The sequence below is a fragment of the Peromyscus eremicus genome, chromosome 4 (genome assembly GCF_949786415.1).
Source record: "Peromyscus eremicus chromosome 4, PerEre_H2_v1, whole genome shotgun sequence".
NCBI classification, from domain to species: Eukaryota; Metazoa; Chordata; class Mammalia; order Rodentia; family Cricetidae; genus Peromyscus; species Peromyscus eremicus.
Window position 1 is genome coordinate 119,894,918 of NC_081419.1, and position 23,392 is coordinate 119,918,309.

Below are 23,392 nucleotides of genomic sequence, written 5' to 3' on the forward strand. Positions count from 1 at the left end.
ACACAGTTAGGGGACGCGCCAGATGGTGTCATTAACACGAATGCTGGGACTGTTTACCACTGACATGCGTGTGAGAAATTAAAAGTACGTGACCTATCTTTACACCAACCCAAGTGGGATGTTAACGGTGAGCGGGTGTTAATTATAGTACACCGTTTGCCTCCTGCTATCCACTCCAAAGGATTTTAGGGGATTGAAAAAGGGAAAAAAAAATGTGTTTGAGCAAAAGGACGAGGATTCATGTTTGATTTTGTGTTTGCAATGTGAGGCTTCCAGGAAGTCACACCTGCCATGGTGTAGGCATTAACCCTCTGGAGCAGCAGTCCAGCCCCCATCAGGACATCCAGGTACAGTGAAACCTTCGTGCTAATTAATTATAGGACATTGTTATCACTGTTAGGTTTTGTTTTCAAAACTTTGGGTATGTCAAACACTTAACTTTGGGGGGGAAAGTTTCTACTGAAAGCATACAATTGGTGGGTCTTAAATAATGTCAAAGTCATCGGGAATTAATTTGAAGAATGCGAAGGAAACAGGTGGAAATGTTTTACAGCAATTTCTTTCATGTTGGGGACTCCTCATTTCGTAAGAATTGGCAGTGGGACTAAGACCCTTCTCTTTCCCGATCTGATGTGAAATATCTGAACAGCTGCATGGGCCTGGCACCTTCTGGTTAAGATGCGTCTCTCATTTTTGTTCCCAAGAACCACTCCCATTTATTGTATTCCGCCATCCTTCCTGTTGGGGTTTCTGCCTAGCTGCCGGCCGACCCCTTTTCATTTCAATTTAAAAGGAAGGTGGATTTCTTTTATTCCTCCCTCCAAGTCCTTCACTTGAACCAAGAGGCAATTCCATTGATTCTGACCAAATTCCTTTGAACTTCATTTGTAGCCTTAGCATACTCTGTAGGAATTTCCAGAAAAGCCTGTTCTTTCAAAACATCCATTGTACATTGCTTGTACAATAGCCCAAGTGAGCCTTTTGGTATGCAGAATTTTAAAGTCATGTGAAAGAGAATCCAAACCATTGTTCGTGCTGAGATGAAAGAAGGGACCCTAATTTCTTGAGATAGAATTGGATGTCAACAGAAACACTGAGGCTGATTGAAAAAATGATCACTGTGCACTGAGGCGTACACATTAGACCTTAAAATCAGTCACATGTGTTAGCCTGTTCACTGGACATGTGAGTGTGTGTTGGAACAGATCCAGGAGCAGAACTAAAGAAATGCTGAAGAAAAGCAAGATTCAAAACCAAACCAAACGATACCTGGAACAGCACTCACTTCTCAGTAAAAGGAGTTTTTTTCTAGGACTGTCATTTTCCCAGCAGATTCCCAGGGGCTCAACCCAGCAATGCAGGGCCACTTGCCCAACTTGCACCAAACAGTTTATTCTCTGCAGGAATAAGAGTTTTCATTTCACTCCAGGTTCAGACATGTGCCAAATACTGGCTAATAGGAGGTAGTAAAGGACACACAGTTGGCCCTCAGCCTCCTCTCCCTCCTTCCGCCTTGACCGCTGCTCCCTTCCTGGTCTCCTTCTGTGGTTGCTTCCTGTATTTCCAAACATGCCCATTCTTCCTTCCAAGACCTCGTCTGTAAGTCTGTGCATAGAGACTAACCAACCTGTATGCCAGTGTTCACTCTTGCCCTGGCTTTTCCCTTCCACCCAGTGAGTTCTCTCCTTTGTCTGCCTGCAGATATTCTGTTGGTTTTTTGTAAATCCAGCTCAGCTGTCATTTTCTCTGGGAATCTTTCCCTGACTTTTCCTGCCATCGTGGGCCAGCTGACTCCGGGGCTTCCCAGCTGAGTCCAGGACTGCATCCAGAGCATGGGCTGCCTAATCTGCAGACCTCACAGTCCCAGGAGCTAAGTGAACACTTGTTCCTTTAATCCTGTGCATTTTTCAGTCCACTCGTTACACAGCAGCAGCTTCCCAATACACTGCCCTGCCCACATATACTCCATCTTATCGGTTTGCCTATGTCTTCACCTCTTACAGCTAAAAACTATGCCTCATTCACACCTCAGCACTTAGGCCCGTGCTTACTCTCTGCAGATGCTGTGGTTAGCTGGTAGGCTAAGCTTCATGCTAACAGTTTGATGACAAGGTCTGTGAAAAGGTTTTTCACATGGCCACATAACCAGTCCGCATTGCTTCACATGTACTTACTATTTCCCCAAGAAGTGAGAATGGCTATGTTGCTGGCTGTGACAAAATCAGGCCCCAAATGGAGTCACTTACGTTGAAATTACAAATTATCTAGGTTGCTTGTTTGTAAGTTCCAACTTCCTGAAAAATCAGTTGAGAGATGATAGCTAACTCCCATTAAGATGACAGGATTTTGCCTCCATCCCTATAAAGGTAGTAACTTTAAAAAGACTAATTTCAGGCCCATTCCCAACCACCTGGGAAACAAGAAGGGCTGAGGGTGATGTCAGCAACCAACAGCCAGTGGTTTAATCAGCCATGCCTACCTGACGAACTATCCATAGAAACCCAAAGGCAAAGGTTTTGGAGCACCTCCCTCTGGAGATGTGGGGAATGTAGCAGATCTGAAGGACATGTGGAAACTTCATGACCCTTGTCGTGCTCAGAGTATCTGGCCAAGTCTGAGTTCTATCTTTTTATGGTAAACTCATGACCTGGTAAATAAACTGTTTCTCTTAAGTTCTCTGAGGCACCGCGGAAGGGAATCTCCAGCTTACAGACAGCTGGTCAGAAGCCAGAGGACAAACTAGACTTATTATTTAGCAACTAAAGTGCACCTGGGAGCAGACTGGGGAGCTGGGCCCAAGAAGAGGGTGTCAGGACCGAACTGAACTTGAAGTCACTCAACTGACGAGTTTCTTGATATGGTTGAAATTGCATGTGTTTGGAGTCAAGCATTCTGTGTGAGAGAATGGGGATGGAGATGAGGTTTGTCGAGGCAGACTGATTGTTTTTTCCTGAATTTAATAAGCTTAATATGGAGTGTAAACAGAAGTTTCTGTCCTGCCAGCTACTCCCAAATACCTGGCAGCCACTTCCCAAATTACCACACAGTGGCTTATATAAATTATAAATTATAAATGCTTGGTCAGTAGCTCAAGATTATTGCTAAGTAGTTCTTATACTTAAATTAACTCATAATTCTTGTCTATGTTTAGCCACGTGGCTCGGTACCCTTTCTGAATATGACATTCTCATCTTGCTTCCTCTGCATCTGGCTCACAACCCTGACTCTGTCCTTCCTCTTCCCAGCATTCTTAGTTTGGTCACCCTACCTATACCTCCTGCCTGGCTACTGGCCAGTCAACGTTTTATTAAACCCATTTGAGGGACAAATCTTTACAGTGTACAAGAGGATTATTTCACAGTAGTGGAGAGACAATTTTTACTCTTAGATACACATACACAAATGTCACCATTTTGCCTTCAATCACTGTTGAAGTTGTTTCTAACTTCTGAGGCTGCATTCTCATTTGAAATGCTAATATGAGTAGTTGTTTCATAGGCATATAGATCTGAGAATGATTAGGTAGCCACATGCTAAGTCAGCAAGTTTTTGTTTTATAAGAGATGTTCTTGGGAGCAGGTGAGATGGCTCAGCAGGTAAAGACACTCATGGATGAGCCTGACAACCTGAGTTCAATCCCCAGAACCCATGTGGTAGAACTGACTGCAAATTGTCCTCTGACCTCTACATATGTGCTGTGGCATGCATGCATTTGCACACACACCACACCACACACACATACACACACACACACACACACACACACACACACACACATTTGAATGCACAGAGGGGTGAGTTTAAAAATTATAGTGTTTTATAAAAATAATAAATTGAGATACATATGGAATATAGCAGTAACACCATAGGTTGTACTTCTGGGATGATGCAAGTCCAATACTTGGTTTTGTAAGACATTTCCCTGCCATGGATTTACCTTATTGCTGTCTTTCATAATGTGTTCATTCCAGAGAAGTAATTTCTCTAGTTCGTGGTTGGCAACAGTGATGATAAGATCAAGAGTTGCCAGTATCAAATACTCCCCAAACAGGCTTCTATGGGAGTGTTGTGGAGGCTCAAAGGACACTGCTGCACCCTTGACACTGTGGCAAGAGAGGGGAAACCCAGAGCTGCTCAGGATTATCTTGATGCAGATACTAATATGCTGTGCATTGGGGGTTGATGGTTTTGAGCAGTGTCTAGAAGTCAACAGTGAGTCTCCTCTGCAAGTGTTTGTGTGTTGTCCAAAACCTGTCATGTTGTTAACAGCTATATGAGTTACATGTTCAGGGTGCTATTTAATTTAAAAAAGTGAATTAAGCCCTAATCATATCAAGTCCAAGACATCATCATTTGCAAGATACAACTTTATTTCATGCACCATGCAGGATAAAAACTATGTCCAATTAAACTATGACACAACGTCTGAATACAAGTCCAGAACAGCATGAACAGCATGTGTATCAGTCGTGCAAGCCATTGCTTGAAGTTCCTCTCATATCCTCCTAGAAGGGAGGCTATTTATGTTATCTTTAAGTGCATTGTTTTCAGGATGATGGGGAGAATATTCTACAGGAGTCTCAGTAACAAAGTATAACACGGCTTCTTCTACTTTTGAGTATCATCTTTTATTTTGCTCCTAAAAACACACTCAGTGGTTGCACTGCAAGAAAATGTGGATGACCGCCATTCCTCCAAAAAGCAAGATTTGCTTCATTGATAGCAAATTTGTATCCTGCTGCTCAGTCTCTGGCCTTTATGGAAATACAATAATTGTTGATTTCAATGCCAAATCATGCTATAATCCTTTAGAAGACATTATCAGAAGCAGCTAAGCTCAAAATACTGTATACCCAGCACACAACTCTTGTGAAGTGGTAACTGTGAAGTCACCCTTGAACAAATAAAGACTACCATGTCACCATGGCTGCCTGCCTGCTGCACTGATTGTCAGAGTTAGAATGGCTGCAGGGCTGATCTCAGGAATGCCAACCTGGAAAAAACATGTAAATGAGAACTGATGAAACCCCTGAAACCACTCCATTCAACTTACAAAGCATAATTTTCTGACATAAAGTGGCCACAGATCATCCAATCAATAAATGAGCAAATGAATAGAGCAAACGGTTCTTAAAAGCAGAAATGGCCAATAAAAATATGAAAAAAAAAGTTCAACAGCCTTAGCCATCAGTGGAATATGTAGTAGGACAGGCCCACGGGATTGAGGAAATTGGCTCAAATCAGTTGCCAAGGCATGCACAGAATGTACTTCCTTATGAGCCAACCTGGAGTCTGCCTAAGGGCCTACCAGCAGGCTCTGTCAGAATTCCTGATCCTATGGAGTCTGCCTGAGGGCCTAGCAACAAGCTCTATGAGAGATCCTGATCCTGCCTAGCTAATGAGGGATGACTACACAATGTTACCAGATTGGGACACAGCTTGGGTGCTGGGAGGAGGGTATAGAAGGCCTTCCCCATTATTGAATAAATGAGTCTGCTGTTTGCCTTCACCTGACTCCCGGTATCTGTGTCATTGACACTGAACTTTCTCATGCCCTCCCCAGAGGGAGCTGTTAGGACCCAGCAAAATCAAACTTCTTTAAAACTTCCTCAGCCCAGTCAGAATGGCTATCATCAAGAAAACAAATGACAACAAATGCTAATGGGGCTGCAGAGAAAGGAGGACCCTTAGTCACTGCTGGTGGGAATGCAAACTGGTTTGGTCACTATGGAAATCAATATGAAGGTTCCTCAAAAATCTGAAAATAGAACTACCATATGATCCAGCTAGGCAATCCTGGGCTTATGTCCAAAGAAATCTATGCCAGCATACTATAGGGATATGTACACATCCATATTTACTGTACACTGTTCACAACAGTCCAAATATGGAGCCAGCCTAGACACTCATCCACAGATGGAATGGATAAAGAAAACGTGGTTTATAAACACACAGAGCTTAACTCAGGGGCAAAGGAGAATTAAATTATGTCATTTGCAGGAAAAAGAATGGAACTGGAGATCTTCATGTTAAACAAAACAAAACAGACCCAACTATCATGTTTTCCACGTGGAATCTAGATCTGTATGTGATGTATACATAAATGAGATGTGAACATAGAGGATAGACTGTGTAGGGAGGAAGGGGTCTAAATGGAAGGCAGACCAAGTGAGGATAAGGCAGAGGGACAAAAAGATAAATATCACATTCTCTCTCCTATAAGGAACCTAGACTTATATATATTTATATATAAATGCATATGACATGAAACAGAGAGGGGCTTTTTGTGCGGGAGGAGCATGGGGATCAGCAGGAAGGGGGAACATGAAAGGGTGATGGGAGAGCAAATCTGAGCAATGATACACATGTATTAAAAATGTCACCATCACCTTATTTTGTACACTTAGAAAAATATATAAAAATAAATGAAATAATGGAGAAGCCTAAAAGAAAGACTGGTTATAAGTCAAGTCCACAAAAAAAAATGATGATAATGGGCAAGTAGGAAATATGGGTGCAAGAAGGGCTGATGCAAGCTGAAGGTAACTCAGGAGAGAAGCTTAAGGGACTTTAGTAAAGACTACAGTTGCCTAGCCACACCCTACCCTCTATGCCCACCCTTTCCCCTACCCTCAATAATACCATGGCAATCATATACAAGGTAATGGTGCTGCCTGGGATGAGAACACAATGTCTGGATCACCAGCATCCACCTGGACCATACTTACAGATAGAAGTCATGCAATAAGAGAGTAAGTTGTACAGATACAATATAGATACAAGCCTGTATCTCTGATCACTTCATGGTGCTACCTCCATAGAGCCCTGGGCTGCATCTGTTCCATTCTGCGTAAGTGATAAATTATCTTTCATCCTCTCTAGGCTGTTTGTAGTTAGGTTTGTGCATTATGTGATTGGTAGTGTAACTGTAACGGGTACAGAAATCTTTCTTCAGCAAGAATAGCACAAAAGTCCATTGAGCTCCCACTCCTTGCTGGAGTAATGTGAAGACTGTAAAGGAAATGTAGGTGTGATGGTTCCTTAAATGAGAAGTCATCATGGGTAATGTTACTAATATTTTGCAGAGGCAAAATGAGTGCTAGGTTCCCTTCACGATATTTTTGTTTGTTTTTTGCTTTTTGAGACAGGGTTTCTCTGTGTACCTTTAGAGTCTGTCCTGGAACTCGCTTTGCAGATCAGGCTGGCTATGAATGAACTCACAGAGATCCGCCTGCCTCTGCCTCTGCTGGGATCAAAGGTGTGTGCCACCACTGCCCGGCCCCTTCATGATAATTTAATGAATGTTGCAGATTGAATGTAAAATGTTCTTGCGCAGTCTCCTGGGTTTGAACACTCGGCCCTCCGCTGGGAGAGTTGTTGTGGGACCATTTAGGAGGTGTGGGACAGAGCTGGAGGGTGTATGCAGGATGAGCTTCATGGGTTCTAGCTTGGCCAAGTTCTAGCTCAAGTTTTCTTTACAGTATAACCAGCTGCTCCAAGATCCTGCTGCCACACCAGTGAGCTGTTTCCAATGCCATGCCTTTGCTGCCATGATGGACCATATGCTCTGCACCCCGAGTCAGCACAAGTTCTCCCTCCCTTATGTGGTGTCAGTCAGGTGTACAGTGGGCATTTGCTGTGCCTGGCACGGGGGTGGGGAAATGGCAGTGAGCAAACCTGGCACTGACTGAGGCCCAGCCTGATTGACAGCATCCCTGAGTCAACGCTGCCCTCGGAAGATATTAATAGAGTAGTCTGCGTTCTTTAATGAAATCTCCATGCTGCAGAATTGTTTGGAGCCCCACCTCCCCCAACCAAGACAAAAAGTAAGAGAATCCTTTATCAAATAAGACTCAAAAATCACAGCATTGTCTCCACAGATTTCCTTATGCTCTACCAGAAAAAGATGTTGGCATCCATAGCTGCCTTTGAATTTTTGAGAATAATTTTACATGCACGACTTTGTGAAACTGCCTGTTGTGTCTTTGGAAGGTACTTCAGTTGATGGCTTCTAAGTGTCCACCCAGACCACCTTTTGGTTATTTGGTAAAGACTGTAATGCTTTGCCCTAAGGAGGCCCCCATTCGTGAACTTTGAACTTTGTAACAGTGACATTTGCAGCACTGTCCATCTGTCATCATTTGTTTTATTCAGTTTGTGAAAACAGGGAATTTCTCAGGGACAAAACCACAAACTGGGAAACCTCGGAGGGAAAAATTACTGTGTAAAGCAAAGGCAGTCTTATGAAGGGATTCAGAAACTTTACCCCTGATGGGGTAGACTCTCTGCAGCCTCCATTTTGTGCAGAGACCATCGAGGTCCCTTTGAAGTCTCGGAAGCTTTCTGTGGCAAAAAGCTGCATGTATATATGGGCATGAGCTGAAACTTGAGCTTATTGTTTTGCCCTTTAAAAATGGGTTTTTCGGAGATTTGCCTTTCGTATGGCAGAGTGGAGAGAAGATGTGCCATTTTACCTTATGTAACATCTTTGCCTGGAAAGTGCCAAGTGCTTGGAGACTTTCTTTAATGAATAGTCCACATGTCTGCCTGCTGAGGAAGCAGAGCTGAGTGTGATTTATTTCCATTTCACACCCAAACAAACTAAGGAGAAGAGGCTCAGAATCTCAACCAGGGCCAGAACTAGAAAGAAAAAGAAAAGCAAAGAAAAGAAAGGAAAAAGAAAGTAAAAAGCCTAAACCCATGCCAGACTGATGGCACCCAGTCTACTCCAGAAGCTGATCATAACTTCCAAAAGAAATGCCTTTAGGAAGAACAGCATCCAAGACATTACCACCTTGTATTTATTATGTGGTGGTGTTTATAGTTATTTTAGCTGCTTTCTAGTTTACTGACTTGTTTATAAGGTTAGTAACTTCAGGTTTTGGATCTATTTTTAAAAATAATTTGTTATTAATGTGTGATGTGTGCATGCATGCTACAACTCTGTGAAGCCAGTCCCCCCTCCCATCTTTATGTGGGTTCTGGGGACCAAACTCAAGTGGTCAGGTGTACGCATCAAGTCCTTTGACTCATGGAGTTCTGGATCTATTTTTAAAATAGATTTCCAGTGATGTTTTGTCATTGTTAGGACTCAATTTAAGTGCAATAAAGAAACTAACTTAGACAGAACAGCAGAATTCAGGTATGTATAGTCAGGTAAAATTGTATTTGACCAATACTTTATATACCTAGAAGAGGTAACAAATGGGTAAAACTCAAAATTGTGTATTTAATGTCTCTTGGTACGTGAGTCACAGCACAAACTCAACTGAGAATACACATCAGCATCATTCTATCAGAAAAAAAAAATTAAGCCTGAATATTTCTAAACCTGCCTAGGTTATTTGTTTAGTCCTTTTGGTAACTAGAAAGAGAACTAACCAAAACAATTCTGAACAATTATGTCAAGACTCCTTTAAAGGGGGACTCCTGAGGGCTAGAGAGGTAACTTAGTTGGTAGAGTGCTTGCCTTGTAAGCTAGTCCCTAAGCGCAATCCCCAGAACCTATGTTTAAAAAGCCAGTACTGGGCTGGAGAGCTGGCTCAGCAGTTTAGAGCACAGTTTACTCTTTCAGAGGACCCACGCGAGATTCCTAGCACACATATGGTGGTTCACAGCAAACTGTAACACCTATTCTAGGGGATGAGGTGCCCGCTTTGTCCTCCACAAGCACCAGGCACGCACCTGGTGCACCTACATACATGCAGGCCAAACATGAATACATATTAAGAAAAGAAAAAAAAAAAAAGCCAAGCATGCTGTTATGCTATTACGTGGTTACAATCCCAGAACTGGGGAGGCAGAGACTGGTGGATCTGAGGTTCACTGCCAACCAGTCTAACCTACCTGATGAGCTTCAGGCCAATGAGAGAACTTGTCTCAAACAAAACAAAAGAAAACAATCTCACAAGGTGGATGGAGCAATCAACTAAAAATTCCTCGTGATGACTTATGCTCACAGCTAGTTTTCTACACAAACACTCATAGGAAATGAAAATTCTCTTTCCAATTTCTTATCAGCCCCTCTCACTTCCTACCTTACCTGGACTGTGTGTGTCCTTGCCCTAGCAAGCCTCCAAGTTCAGCTCAGGAATATCTCAATTGAGTCTCCCACATTGTAAGACGAATTGCTAAATGGTCTCATTAATAAAAAACCTGGAGCTGGATATTTGGGTGAAAGCTGAAAGATCAGAAAAGCAGAAAGAAGCCAGCCACCTTCTTACCACTTAGCAATCCTCAGCCAAAAGGTACCTACTCTCTGTATACTCAAGCCTTATGCCTTTCTGTTCTGCATCTCACTTCCTCCCTCTGCCCAGCTACATCACTTCCTGTTTGTCTGTACAGACCTCCAGACCTCTATGGTTAGTGCTGGGATTAAAGGTGTGTGTCACCATGCCTGGCTCTGTTTCCCAGTATGGCCTTGAACTCACAGAGATCGGTATGGATCTCTGTCTCCCGAATGCTAGGATTAAAGGCATGTGCTACCATTGCCTGACTTCTATGTTTAATATAGTAGCTGGCTTTTTCCTCTGATCCTCAGATAAGCTTTATTAGGGTGCATAATATTTTGGGGGACACAATATATCACCACACCATATTATCACTTATTTTCCTACTTCAGGGATGGAATTTAAAGTTTATGTTTCAATGTCATTACCAAAGTCAATGTCAATTTTAAAGACCATTTAACTTTAAAAGATTAGTTTATGCATCACGGCCTCTGGCTAGTCCTTCCTGAAGGAGTATATGGTCATGCCAACAGTGGGAACCAGCCTTTTGTCTAAGATTCTAATTCAGTACCATTAGAAGAATAAAGTCAGAGACATTGTGAGCTGATGCAGAGAGAAGAATCTGATGTTCCATCCATACCATCACTGTGTTATATACATGATGAGTTCATAGTCCCTTTGCTTATTCTTGAAATATTTTGATTATAAGGCACGTTTAACTTCTGTGTTGAAATATGAGTCAGAAGGTTGGGATGTAGCTGAGTTGGTAGAGTGCTTGCTTCACATACACATGGACTTGAATTAGCTTGAGTACTACATAAAAATGGCTGTGTCAGCACTCATCTGTAATCCCAGCACTTGGGAAGTGCAGACAGGAGAATCAGAAGTTTAAGATCATTCTTGTCTGTCTACATTGCGAATCTGAAGCCAGTCTGGGCTACATGAGACTACATTAAAAATAAAATTGTAGGGGTTGGGGAGATGGCTCAGAGGTTAAGAGCACCGACTGCTTTTCCAGAGGTCCTGAGTTCAATTCCCAGCACCCACATGGTGGCTCACAACCATCTGTAATGAGATCGGGCATCCTCTTCTGTATACATAATGAATAAATAAATCTTAAAAAAAAAGAAAAAAGAATAAAATTGTAAGTTAACCCAGTATCAATAGATAACGTGCACTTGAATTTTGTTGTTAAGGTAATCAGGCCCAATAGCACCTCCCACTCATGAGGCTTTTTTTTTTTTTTTTTTTTTTTTTTTTTTGGTAGATGCTCAGGATGAAAAAAAAAAAAAAACCACCAGCTGGCACGGCTCAGAGGGGCTTCTCTTTCTGTTTTGTTTGGTTCTTTTGAGAAAGGGTCTTGCTGTGTAGCCCAGACTGGCCTGGGACTCGTGGTCTTCCTGCCTTAGCCTCCCGTGTACCGGCTGACAGCTGTGCACCGCCTCGTCTGGCCATACCTGTTTTCTTTCCCATGCAAACCTAACAGTTTGAAGAAACATAAAGATTCTAAATAGCAGCCTGCTTTGTGCTTATAGGAAAAACAAGCCCTTTAAAGGCAGAAGCAGCAGGCTTCTCTTGCACTTGTCACTGAGGGAGGGTTGTATGCTGGGCAGAAAAAAAAAAAGTCTTGAGACATTTATAACTGCATCTACTAATTTTAAAAAGATAGCTTCTCTCCCCACGCCCCCTTCCTTCAGGAGAGTTCATCCTATCTGACCGTGGGTATGTTTTTAATCAAAACCTGGAGACAAAATTGGGTTTACAGGAAGACTGTTGTGATCCATGCCCATTCTTCTGAGACACCGACTGCCCCTGCCTGGTACTGATCACTAACTCTTGACACCCCCACGCCACTCTGCTCTGTGTATTTAGCAGTTAGAAAGGTGATTTCTGAGGCCTGGTGGCTGTTGGTGTCACCGCTATTGTGCAGGAAACAAAAGCCATCCTGCTCATCCGGCCTGCCTTTGTATCTGTGATACTGGAGCCGTTTCATGAATGATGTCTAATTCTTTACTAGGGAATTTCATTACTGCCCATGGTTCAGTAATAGTTTACACTTCCCATGGTGGAAGAGAATATCTGAGCCTGCCTGCTAATGGGAGGAAGCTTGGCTTTTGACATCTGTTAAGATGCTTGCATTTTAAGTCTGTTAATTAGTCCTGCAATGAGATGCCGTCATTATAACCTCCATACTTCCTACCTTTTCTACTCTGAACCACCAAAGCCGAGCCTGGCTAAGTGGACCTGTAGTCTGCTTGTCTTGGAAATTAAGCTGAGTACAGTAGGCCAGGGCATGTGGAACCCTGGAGCACCCACACAAACCAGCATGAACTTCATGTTTTACATAACTGATGTTTATTTGAAGAACATGAATTCTCTACATTTCATGTAGAAAATGTATCAAGCTAGGAAGTTTTCAGTTGCATATGAAAGAAACAAAATGGCCTAAATGATTGAGGAAATGCAGTGAGCTCTGTCAGTCCCACTTTTCTTCTCGTCCTAGACCATGCCCTTTGCTGTATGACTTAAGGTCTTCCATTAGAAGTGAGTAACTTTACCCACTGAGTGCTGAGCTCCAGCATATGATTTGTTTGGGCTAGAAATAGGAAGCATTGCTGGTTTTCACCTGCCCTTCTCACCTGTCTACCATTGCTACTGTAGGAATAAGTCCCAATAGTCTCTCATAAGAAATAGTATGCATGGGGTGGGCAGAGAATAAGGTAGCCATTTCGGATTCACATCTGCTTCTTGTGAAGTCATGCAACTCTGGGCTTTACTCTGATTAGGCCAACCTAGATTACATGTTTAATGTGCTAGGCTAAACATTGAATAAGGAGGAGTTTGGATTATGTAACTTATCAGTGAGAGTAGATATGTCTGTCTGTTCATATCTATCTATCTATCATCTATCTTTCTTATTATATACATATATATCTAACTATATACATATCTATCTATCTATCTATCTATCTATCTATCTATCTATCTATCTATCTATCTATCTATCTATCTATCTATATGGCAGGCCGGCAGACAGACAGACAAGGCTAATAAAGAATCTACATGATGGAGACAGCTGCAGCTGAATCTGACCTTGATCAGTTCACTTCTTGCTAACCTGGAATTTTATGAGTGAGAACAAGCGACAGTGTTAAGCTAGTGTATTTTGGAATGGTTTGTTACGAAGCACTATGGTGGTGATGTGTGACTGATACTCACTGCTTATGTCACTGAAGAATCCAAAGGTAACATGGGCTTCGAGAAGTGATTGAAAATAATTTTTGTTGTAGTTCTCTGTGATTCTCTTGGAGTTCCAACCCAGGATGCTGTTCTTTATGATGACTTTGCCATTTCAGGTTTCCCATCTGCATCTTGGGATATGTAGGAAGCAGGAAGATCTGGGCTTCACTCTGATTGGGCCAACGCAGGTCACATGTTTATACTGGGCCAATTGTAGAGCAGGGGGTTAAGGTTATGTGATTTGTCCATTAGACCCCTTCTTAAGATGGTTGTGGGTCCAGTCTCTTCCAGAATCCGTGGTGTCAATTTAAAGGTGGGTAATGAAACATGCTAAGAGACACTAGCAATATTAACTATGGAGAGTCTAGACACTTCCAACTTTATTTAAAATCCTTTTAAATATTTTTTTCTGCCTCCATATTGCTAGGATGACTAGAAATGCACAGAGGGTTTATTCTCATCTTGAATGTTACTTGGAGAATGGAAAAGCCCATGGTCACGACACTCAAGGCATTGAAGGGTAAATAGGATCACAGTTTAAAGTAGGACTCTCTCATCAGCTTACTGGATTTCCTAAAAGCTTGGGATTTTGAGAAAATGAAAAATGGATTTCATCTGTTTGGATGTGTGCTTCTGATCCAGAGGATGAGTTGTAGCTGATTTAGTGTTGATCTAGTCATTCCACTGATTCTGGCCCCCATTGTTTATGAGAAGCCAGTGATAATTATAATTCTCTAGACACATAGTATTAAGTATCACCAAATCACCCAATAAAAGTGTATGTATGTTGAATTAAAATTAGAATCAGAGACTTTCAGTGTGTTGTATTATTTTCTTTCAAGAATTACACCTCCATCTTCCACACACACACTCCCTCTCTGTAAAGCCTTTGTTTGTTATTGTCTAGCCTCATCAGAATAAATCAACCAAGCAACTTATCGGGGTCATTTTTGCAAAGATGAATTTTAAAGGTACCATAGTTATGGTCTGTGCTTCTTAGAGTCCTCCCTGGTACTGAGGCTCCTGAAAAACTGAATAGTTCTTAGCATTCAACACATTTTCATCATTTGGCAAATGTTTGTCATTCAATGAATATTGTCAAGGGTCTGCTGACTACAAAGTGCTGGCTGTATGTAGTTAAATGACGTGAAAGATACAGAGGTGAATAAGTGAAAATCCTTGGCTTCAAGTAAAGTAATTTAATTTCACTCAAAATTTTGGACATAAGGAAAGACAGGAGACTACAATTCCCAGGGAATACCTGGGCCATCTTGTAAGATTATTTATCTTGCCATTTCTAATCACTAAGAGCTCTGGGTCTTAATGAAATATTTACCATAAGACAAAACCATTCAAATCAAGCATTTTTTGTGACAGCCTAGATATTAATCAAATTACTATATGTAGGTGTAGTTTTCCTGTGCCAGCAGCCACTCCCAAATAACCACTTAGAAACTTAATATTAATTGTAAATGCTTGTAAAATCTCAGGCTTGTTACTGGTTAACTCTTACATTTTCAATTAGCCCATATTTCTTATCTACTCTCTGCCATGTGGCTTATGGCTAGTTATGTCATTTTCTACATATCTTGCTTCCTCTGCATCTGCTGACATCTCCTCTGACTCCACCCTGATTCTTCCCAGCATCCTTAGTTTGGTTGTCCAGCCTATACTTCCTGCCTGCCTTCCAGCCAGTCAGCTTTTTATTTAAAAAATTCGAGTGACAAATCATTATAGTGTACAAAAGGATTATGCCACAGCATTTCCCCCTTTTGTCTAATTAAAATGGAAGGTTTTAATTTTAACATAGTAAAGTTATATACAACAAAAACAGTGAAGTAAGAATTACAGTTACAATATCCACTCCATTTATATTTGGCAAAATTAGAGAAAATACTCTATTATCTATCTTATCTTTGTGAGTCCAAAGTTTTGTACCTAATTTACCTTTTATCATAACTAAGGAAAACTATAACTATAACTATCTAGTCTTCAACTCCATCAAAGACCCCAGAGGATATTTACCTGAGTAAACAGAAAGTGCAGTGTAAGCCACTTTCAAAACTATATAAATGACAGAAACAGTTGGCTGTCTGGACAGTCACCCAAGGTTCCTCTGTAATGTTGAGGTGTCCATCTTTGGCCTACAGGCCTAGGATATCTGACAGACTTTTTTTGTGAAGCAAAGAATTTTGAAGGACTGTCCTACCTTGTCTTGGCAAAGTTTGGCAGTTACTTTCTTTGAGTCCTGCTGGTCCAGTTTGTACAGTATACTGTCAGCAATTGAGGCAAAGGCAATTTCTTTGCCCAAATGGCTAGCTTTTGCCATAAAGTAAACTCCATATGGAGTTTCTTTGATGCCAATCACCTTCTTTGAAGTAAATTGGTGCTGTCAGGAGCAGACATGTCTCACTGTCATGAAAAGCCTTGGGTTATTAAATATATTAAGTGCCATAATCTGTAGGTCTTTGAAGTCTTTGGAAACCATCTGTATATCTAAATATGTCTGTGTATGACCTTGAAAACATACCTAATATGACTATAAATTTGACTATTATAGATGACTATTAATCTGTATTTTTAAACTATATATTGCATTTAAAATGAGCTGCATAAACACAATACCCCGAACAAGAGTAAAACATATACACAGTATAACAAAATTAACTTTAAATTTGTATCAAAAACAACCCAAAATCCATACCAATGTAAAATATTTTGAGATTAATGGTGGTTTTTTTGGATTAAGTGAATTCAATAATCTACCCTTTTATCTCATCATTTATATATTATATCCTTCCTTTTCTTTCAGAAAGAGATCTTTGTATTTGACTTGTTTAGCCTTTTTTTATTATGATGAATAACAATTTGTAACCAAACCCCCCCCCAATGATAACAAACATTTATAACCAATATTTTGGGAATGTGGGTGTCATTCTCTAGACTACTTCCCATTGTTTGTGGGCACTGTTACCTTTGAGGGAACCTTCATAAAATTGGTATAATTGTTAGGTCTTATCTGGAGTAGTTTCAGAGGCTGGACCATCTCAGCTAGCAGCCTTGGAAGCTGTTTTGGATATAGAATTTTGAGGAGACTATAACAGAGGCATTTTGAGATGCTAGATCACCTGGGCCACCTGTTTTCTATGGTGTCTGGTCTCCTTGTTCTGAAAATACATAAACTTTTAAAGGTAACATACATTTTTGTATTAATATGAGTACAGACTGTGTTGCACACAGGTTAGCCAAAGATAATTTTTTGTTTTACATTTGAACAGGTAAAATATACATTAAATGTTTTGTAGTTTTTGTAGGTTTATTTCTTTATGTCTGTAGTCAGGATTTCAGGAGGTTTTCCTTGATCAAACCTGATCATCTTTAACCTCAAATGAATCTGCAGCCTTTAATCTTCTGTGAGAACAAAAGCATAACCTCTTCCTCAGAGTAATACATTTTTTCACTTACATTTTGAAGTTAAGACATTTTTTAAATATATAGGTTGGTTTAATTTAGCAGCTTTCATAACCAGTGTGTCTTAGCAGCTATTACTCCTTCCTCAGTTATCAAAAGATTCAAAGAACACCATAGCACAGTATTCAGACTCTCTGTGTATTTTCCGTCTTTATGTGGCTTTTTTATTTTATATTACTTTACTCCCTTTTTAAGGACTTTACTATTATTTTAAAACTATATTTTAAAATCTAAGACTGTATGTCCTCTTTCTCTTTTATCTCCCAAGCCTTTATATATTTTTTAAATACACTGTAACCCATTTAGAGGGTTTTTTTTTTCCATCTGAATCTGTCTTTACTGTATATTTGTAACCTTTTCTATCTGCATGAGCAAAACGCCAAACCCCCCATGCAGTGTGCTGGTGGAGCCCGTGCTGGCAGCTCAAGCCCACAGGCAGTGCTGAGAGATGCCTCTCTGTACTGCAGCCCATGTGAGAGACTGCCAGAACCCACCATGCAGCTTAGCCCATGGTGTGCTGGCAGCTGCGGGCGTCTCTGTACTGTGGCAGGCATCAGAGACACAAAACTAGGAAGCTGTATTTGGCTCCATCACTATGCATTTTGTAGAACTTTCCCTCAAGCCTTGTCAGATTCCACATGGAAATTCTGACCCCACATTGCAATGCCCTTTGTAGGTGGAATTTTCCTGTGCCAGCAGCCACTCCCAAATAACCACTCAGAAATTTAATATTAATTGTAAACGCTTGCCGGTTAGTTCAGGCTTGTTACTAGCTTACTCTTACATTTAAATTAACCCATATTTCTTATCTACTCTCTGCCACATGGCTCATGGCTAGTTACCTCATTTTCTACACATCCTGCTTCTTCTGCATTTGCTGGCATCTCCTCTGAGTCTGCCCTTCTTCATCCCAACATCCTTAGTTTTATCTCACCCATTACTTCTTGCATGGCTACTGGCCAGTTAGCTTTTTATGAAACCAATTCTAGTGACAAATCTTTACAGTGTATAAAAGGATTGTTCCACAGCAACTATATTGTTTCATTTTAAAATATTTATTTATTCATTTTTAATTTATGTGTATGTGTGTGCCTGTGTGAGTTTATTTGCACCACATGCATGCAGGTTCCCATGGAGACCAGAAGGCATCCGACTCCCTGGAGCTGGAGTTAGAGGTGGTTGTGACTCACCAGATGTACTTGCTGTGAACTGAACTTCAGTCCTCTGGAAGAGCAGCAAGTGCTGGGTGCCACTGGGCCGTTCCTCTAGGACCATATTCATTTCTTAAAAACACATTTGTATCCACTTTCCTGTGGCCCTTACATGGTCATTATTGGATCTGATTTCCTGCAAAGGGTTGGTTTAGTAAGGCCTTGTAATTGTTCATCGGGGGCACTGATTCAGGTATATTTTCCTCAAGTTTTTTTTTTTTTCTCTTTGTTTTCTTGCAGTCGGGTTATGCCTTAAACCACACAAACCGGAAACTAACGTTAGAACCAAAAGTCACTGTCAATGCCAGAATCGTTGTGGTTGGTGCATCCAGTGTTGGAATTTCATTCCTAGAGACTCTGGTGTTTTGGTGAGTTCTTTCATTCTGTTTAGTCATTTATCTGTTTATTTTTGAGGAATAAAAATTTTTCTTGTACTTTTTATATATTCACTTTTAATTTATGTGTAAATGTGTGTGCCTGTGTGAGTTTATGTGCACCACGTGCATGCAGGTTCCCATGGAGGCCAGAAGGCATCTGACTCCCTGGAACTGGAGTTAGAGGTTGGGAGCCTCCAGGTATGGATGCTGAGAACTGAACCTCTGTCCTCTGGAAGAGCAGCAAGTGCTGGGTGCCACTGAGCCATTCCTCCAGCACCATATTCATTTCTTAAAAACACCTGTCTATCCACTTTTCTGTGACCCTTGCACAGCCGTTATTGGGTTTGATTTCCTGCATAGGGTTGACTTAGTAATGCCTTGTAATTGTTCAAACATGGGGGACTCTCTCCCCACTTGAGAAAACAGACTTTGAGATTGTTTGCTAATCCATTGCACAGCTGTGTGGATTCATGAATTGGTGGAACATTCTAGATGTGGGATGGAATAGGACAAATCAGTAGAACTCATTTGGATCATAGCTATATTCACTTTCATGTGTTACTTGCAACTATTTTTGTGCCTCAGTTCCAAAGTTGAGTATCTCAGCACAGATTATGAGGCCTAAAATGAATAAAATTGGTACCATATGACCCCTTCACAAAAGCCTCTGCTAGTCCTGTTCTACATGTGTTTACTTTATCAAGACAATCGTAAGAATCACATCAAATCCTTGGTAAAGATTTAGATTCCTAAAGCCCATACCAGGCAGGCAGAATCAGAAGCTCCAAAGTGGGCTGGGGTGTGAGCCTGAGGTTCTACAATGTAACTGGTATACCTACTCATAGTTTATCTAGCCTTGGCTAGATCATGCTGGCCTCACATCGATCTGCCTGCCTCTGTCTCTCGGGTGCTGAGAGTAAAGATGTGCACCATCATGCCTAGCAAATTTTTATTACATTTATTTATTGTATGTGTAAAAGCTGGAACATGCCAAGATACATGAGTGTAGCAAGCTTTCTTTTGGGCCACCAACCAGCTCCCAAATCATGACACAGAGACTTAATATTAGTTATGAATTCTTGGCCTTAACTTATGCTTGTCCCACTAGCTCTTATAACTCAAATTATCCTGTTTCTCTTCATCTGTGTTTTGCCTGGGACTTTTTATCTTCCTTTCATTCTGTATGTCCTATTCCGTGGCTGGCTGGCTGGCAGCTGCCTGGCTGGCTGGCCCCAGGCGTCTCCCTTTTTTCTCCCTCATTCTCTTCTCATTCTCTCCTTTCTCGAGCCTAGATTCCTCCGCCTACTTTATTCTCTCTGCCCACCAGGCATGACTGTTCCTCCCCTGCCTAACTATTGGATGTTCAGCTTTTTATTAGACCAATCAGATACATTAGGCAGGCAAAGCAACACATCTTTACATCATTAAAGAAATGCATCACAAGTAAATGTAACACTTCTTTATATCGTGATCTCTGTGAGTTCGAGGCCAGCCTGGGCTACCAAGTGAGTTCCAGGAAAGGCGCAAAGCTACACAGAGAAACCTTGTCTCGAAAAACCAAAAACCAAAAACAAAAACAAAAACAAAAAAACAAATGCAGCAGAAACAAATGCAACGCACCTTTCCATAGTTAAAGTAATATTCCACAACATAATGTAGCAATCTTTACATAGTTGAAGTACTATTCCACAACATAAACAAATGTAGCACATCTTTGCATAGTTGAAGTAATATTCCACAAGACATGTGTGGAGGTCAGAGGAAAACTCTGTGGAGTTGGTTCTCTTCTTCTACCACATGGTCCCAGGGATCTAACTCAGATCATCAGACTTGAGCAGCAAGAGCCCCAGCCCTGGGGGCTAGTTTTGACTGCATCAAAGATAGGTATTTAGAAATGGCATAGCAGTCAGAACTTCTCTTCTAGCCCCATGCCAGACATTAGGGCACAATCCTCGGGGGCAAGGCAGGTTTGTGTGGCTTCCCATGCTGTTCTCTCAACAGCTACCTTTTAGAGCCCATTTCCAGATGGACAGTTCCTAAGGACTCCGGGTTTTACCAGTCTCTCCCCCTCTACCTGCTCACTGAATCTCCACAACAGAGGAACCCTGTGTTGGAGTCTAAGGACCTGGGCTCCTGCCCTGGCATTGCCAGTCCTGACTTAGGAGCCCTGTGCTTCCCGACTTCTCTCAGACTGGATTTCTTCATCTACTCTTTAAATAAAAACAACAACAACAAAACAAAAACTTTCTCTTTTCTTCCATTTTAAATTGACACATAGTATGTGTATGTTTAGTAGTTATGGTTAATATTTCAAAACACTATATAAAATGTAACTAGCACATCTCCCACTTTTGTGTTTGGAACAAGGTCCTTTCTACCAGCTAATTTGAAATATCCAATTAGTTGTTGCAACAGTAGTTATCTAACTGTGCTCTAGAACATATGAAGCTATATCTCCCACCAACAGCACCCCTGTGCCTACTAACTCTCCCTCATTTACTCTTAGAAAGGTATCTTGGGTTTTATTTGTTTGTTTGTTTGGTTGGTTGATTGATTAGGTTTTTTTGTTTTTGCTTTTGTTTTGTTTTGTTCCATTTTTCTTTAATTGAAAACAGAACCTTTTCATGCAATATATTCTGATTACAGCCCCTCCTCTAGCTCTTCTGAGATCCTCTCCTTCTTCCCTCCATCCAAGTCAAACTCCTTTTGTCTCTCATTACACAACAACCAGGCGTCTAAATAATAATAATAATAATAATAATAATAATAATAATAATAATAATATAAAACAAAAGCAAAACTTAATAGGACAAAGCAAACAAATAAGAAAAAGAGCCAAATAAAAAGCGCAAGAAACACATATAGATGTGTGCATGAGCACACACACACACACACACACACACACACACACACACATTTGTCACAGAGGAATCCCATAAAAACACAAAACTGGAAGCCATAATATATGCTCAAAGGACCTGTGCATTGGTTCTGTTGTGACTGAAAGGACCTGCTCCCCATCCCCTCTGGCTCTTACACTCTTTCCACTTTTTCTTCTACAGAGTTTCCTGAGCCCTGAGGGGAGGGATTTGATGGAGTCATCCCTGATAGGGCTTAGTATGCCAAGCTATCTCACTCTCTGCATATTGTCTGGCTGTGGGTCTCCATATTTGTTCCCATCTGCTGCAGGGTGAAGCAGCAGTCAATGTGGTAGAGTGAGTGTCTCAGTAGTGGGATGAAGCACCCTTTGGCTATGTGCTCAAGCGTGGTATAGCTGGGTCTTGAGGTAGATTATTTCCCATCTTTCTGAGGAACTGCCACAGGGATCCCATAGTGGCTGCACAAGTTTGCACTCCCACCAGCAATAGATGAGTGTTCCCCTTACTCTACTTCCTCACTAGCATGAATAGCTCAGTTTTTAACAACTGTTTACCTTTCAAGGTGCTATCTTTATTTGTTTGTTTGTTTTTAGACAAAGTCTCACCGTGTATTCCTGGATGGCCTGGAACTGTACTAAGCAAACCAAGCTGGCCTTCTTGCATCTGCCTTTGCATCTGCCTCCCAAATGCTAGGATTAGCAGTGTGTGCCACCATACCCTGCTCTAGCAGATATTTGTAGAGAACCTGTCTTAAGAGGGCACAGAGACCTGAGTGGAAAGCAGAGCATTTATTTGGGGTGACAGGGAAAACTCCAGCTATTGTTCAAAGCTATGGGAGCTCTAAGGCCAGAGGAAGACAGGAAAATCCAGCTCATCATGACTCCTCTTGAAGCCAACAGTTAGCAGCCCTAGAGGATGAATGGAGCTTCCGGGAAGTTAGCTAAGGACACCCCTCCCCCCAACAAGTACTCATGCCTGACTATCAGGAAGATAAGTGAGTGACTTGCTTATCTGATGGCACATTAACCTGAAAAAGAAAAAAAGAAAAGAGCTAGTCTATTGTTTAACTTTCTAGACAACTTGTTCAAAGATCCAGAACTTAACCTCAGTTAACCAGAAGTACATTGTGTGTTGTTACTGAAGTTCACAACAGAGTTCAAATGCCGCAAGCCTCTGGCCACTTAGCAGTATTCCATGACAGAAATGAAGTCACACGGAAAACTGTGAACATTCACTTCCCTGTGGGTGCTGCACTGTATGTAACTTGAGTGTTTGACATTTGACTCTCCTGCCGGGTCCCTGCTCCTAAGACTCTGAACAGCAAGCCTTATGCAGCCCAAATTTGAGTTATGAATTAGTGGGGTGGAGTTTTGAAGTTGGGGAAATCAACAAATGATTATCAACAGGTCTTAAATCTTAATTTGGCTGTAATACTTATAATGTTCTGCTTAGAATGATTACATTAAGATATACACATGTAATTTTCCTTTTATGGAATTGACTTAGATTCAATAAAAACAAATATAAGTTCTGGTATAAGTACTGGGTTGATTAAATTCCCCAATCAGAGCGACCTTTCTAAAGCACTCACAATTCTCTATCTTCATTACAGAGATTATGTTCACTGGAAGGAGGCTGGTATCAGTTTACAGATCTCTAATCCTTGAGAGAGGAAATAGTCTTCTCATTATTTTCTCTAATTATTTTAAATTAGCAATCACCATAGTAACTTACTGCATATTTCACTGTACTGGTTTAGTTGCCACTTGAACTAAATTTATACACAATTTGGTCTGCAATGAAATAGAAGACATTTCACCAAATGCTACCTACCCATGGGGATTAAATCCACATTTTGGAAGCAAGATTTTTCCTGGGTGGGGGCGCGGTGAACACTGCCTGGGCCCTTGAGCTGCTTTGTTAGACTTAACATGTGGAAAGTCCACATGAAGTGCAGCACAGGCGTCTCTTCTTCCAGACCTGGC

General features: G+C 41.2%; 1 protein-coding gene across 1 annotated transcript in view; it reads left to right on the plus strand.

Annotated features, from left to right (window-relative positions):
* Cfap61 (cilia and flagella associated protein 61) overlaps positions 1-23,392 on the plus strand; it is a 300,156-nt gene that overhangs the window by 139,587 nt on the left and 137,177 nt on the right. Inside the window, exon 18 of the mRNA XM_059258957.1 lies at positions 18,392-18,519. Within this exon, the coding sequence (XP_059114940.1) occupies positions 18,392-18,519 (128 nt within the window). The remainder of the gene's footprint in view (positions 1-18,391; positions 18,520-23,392) is intronic.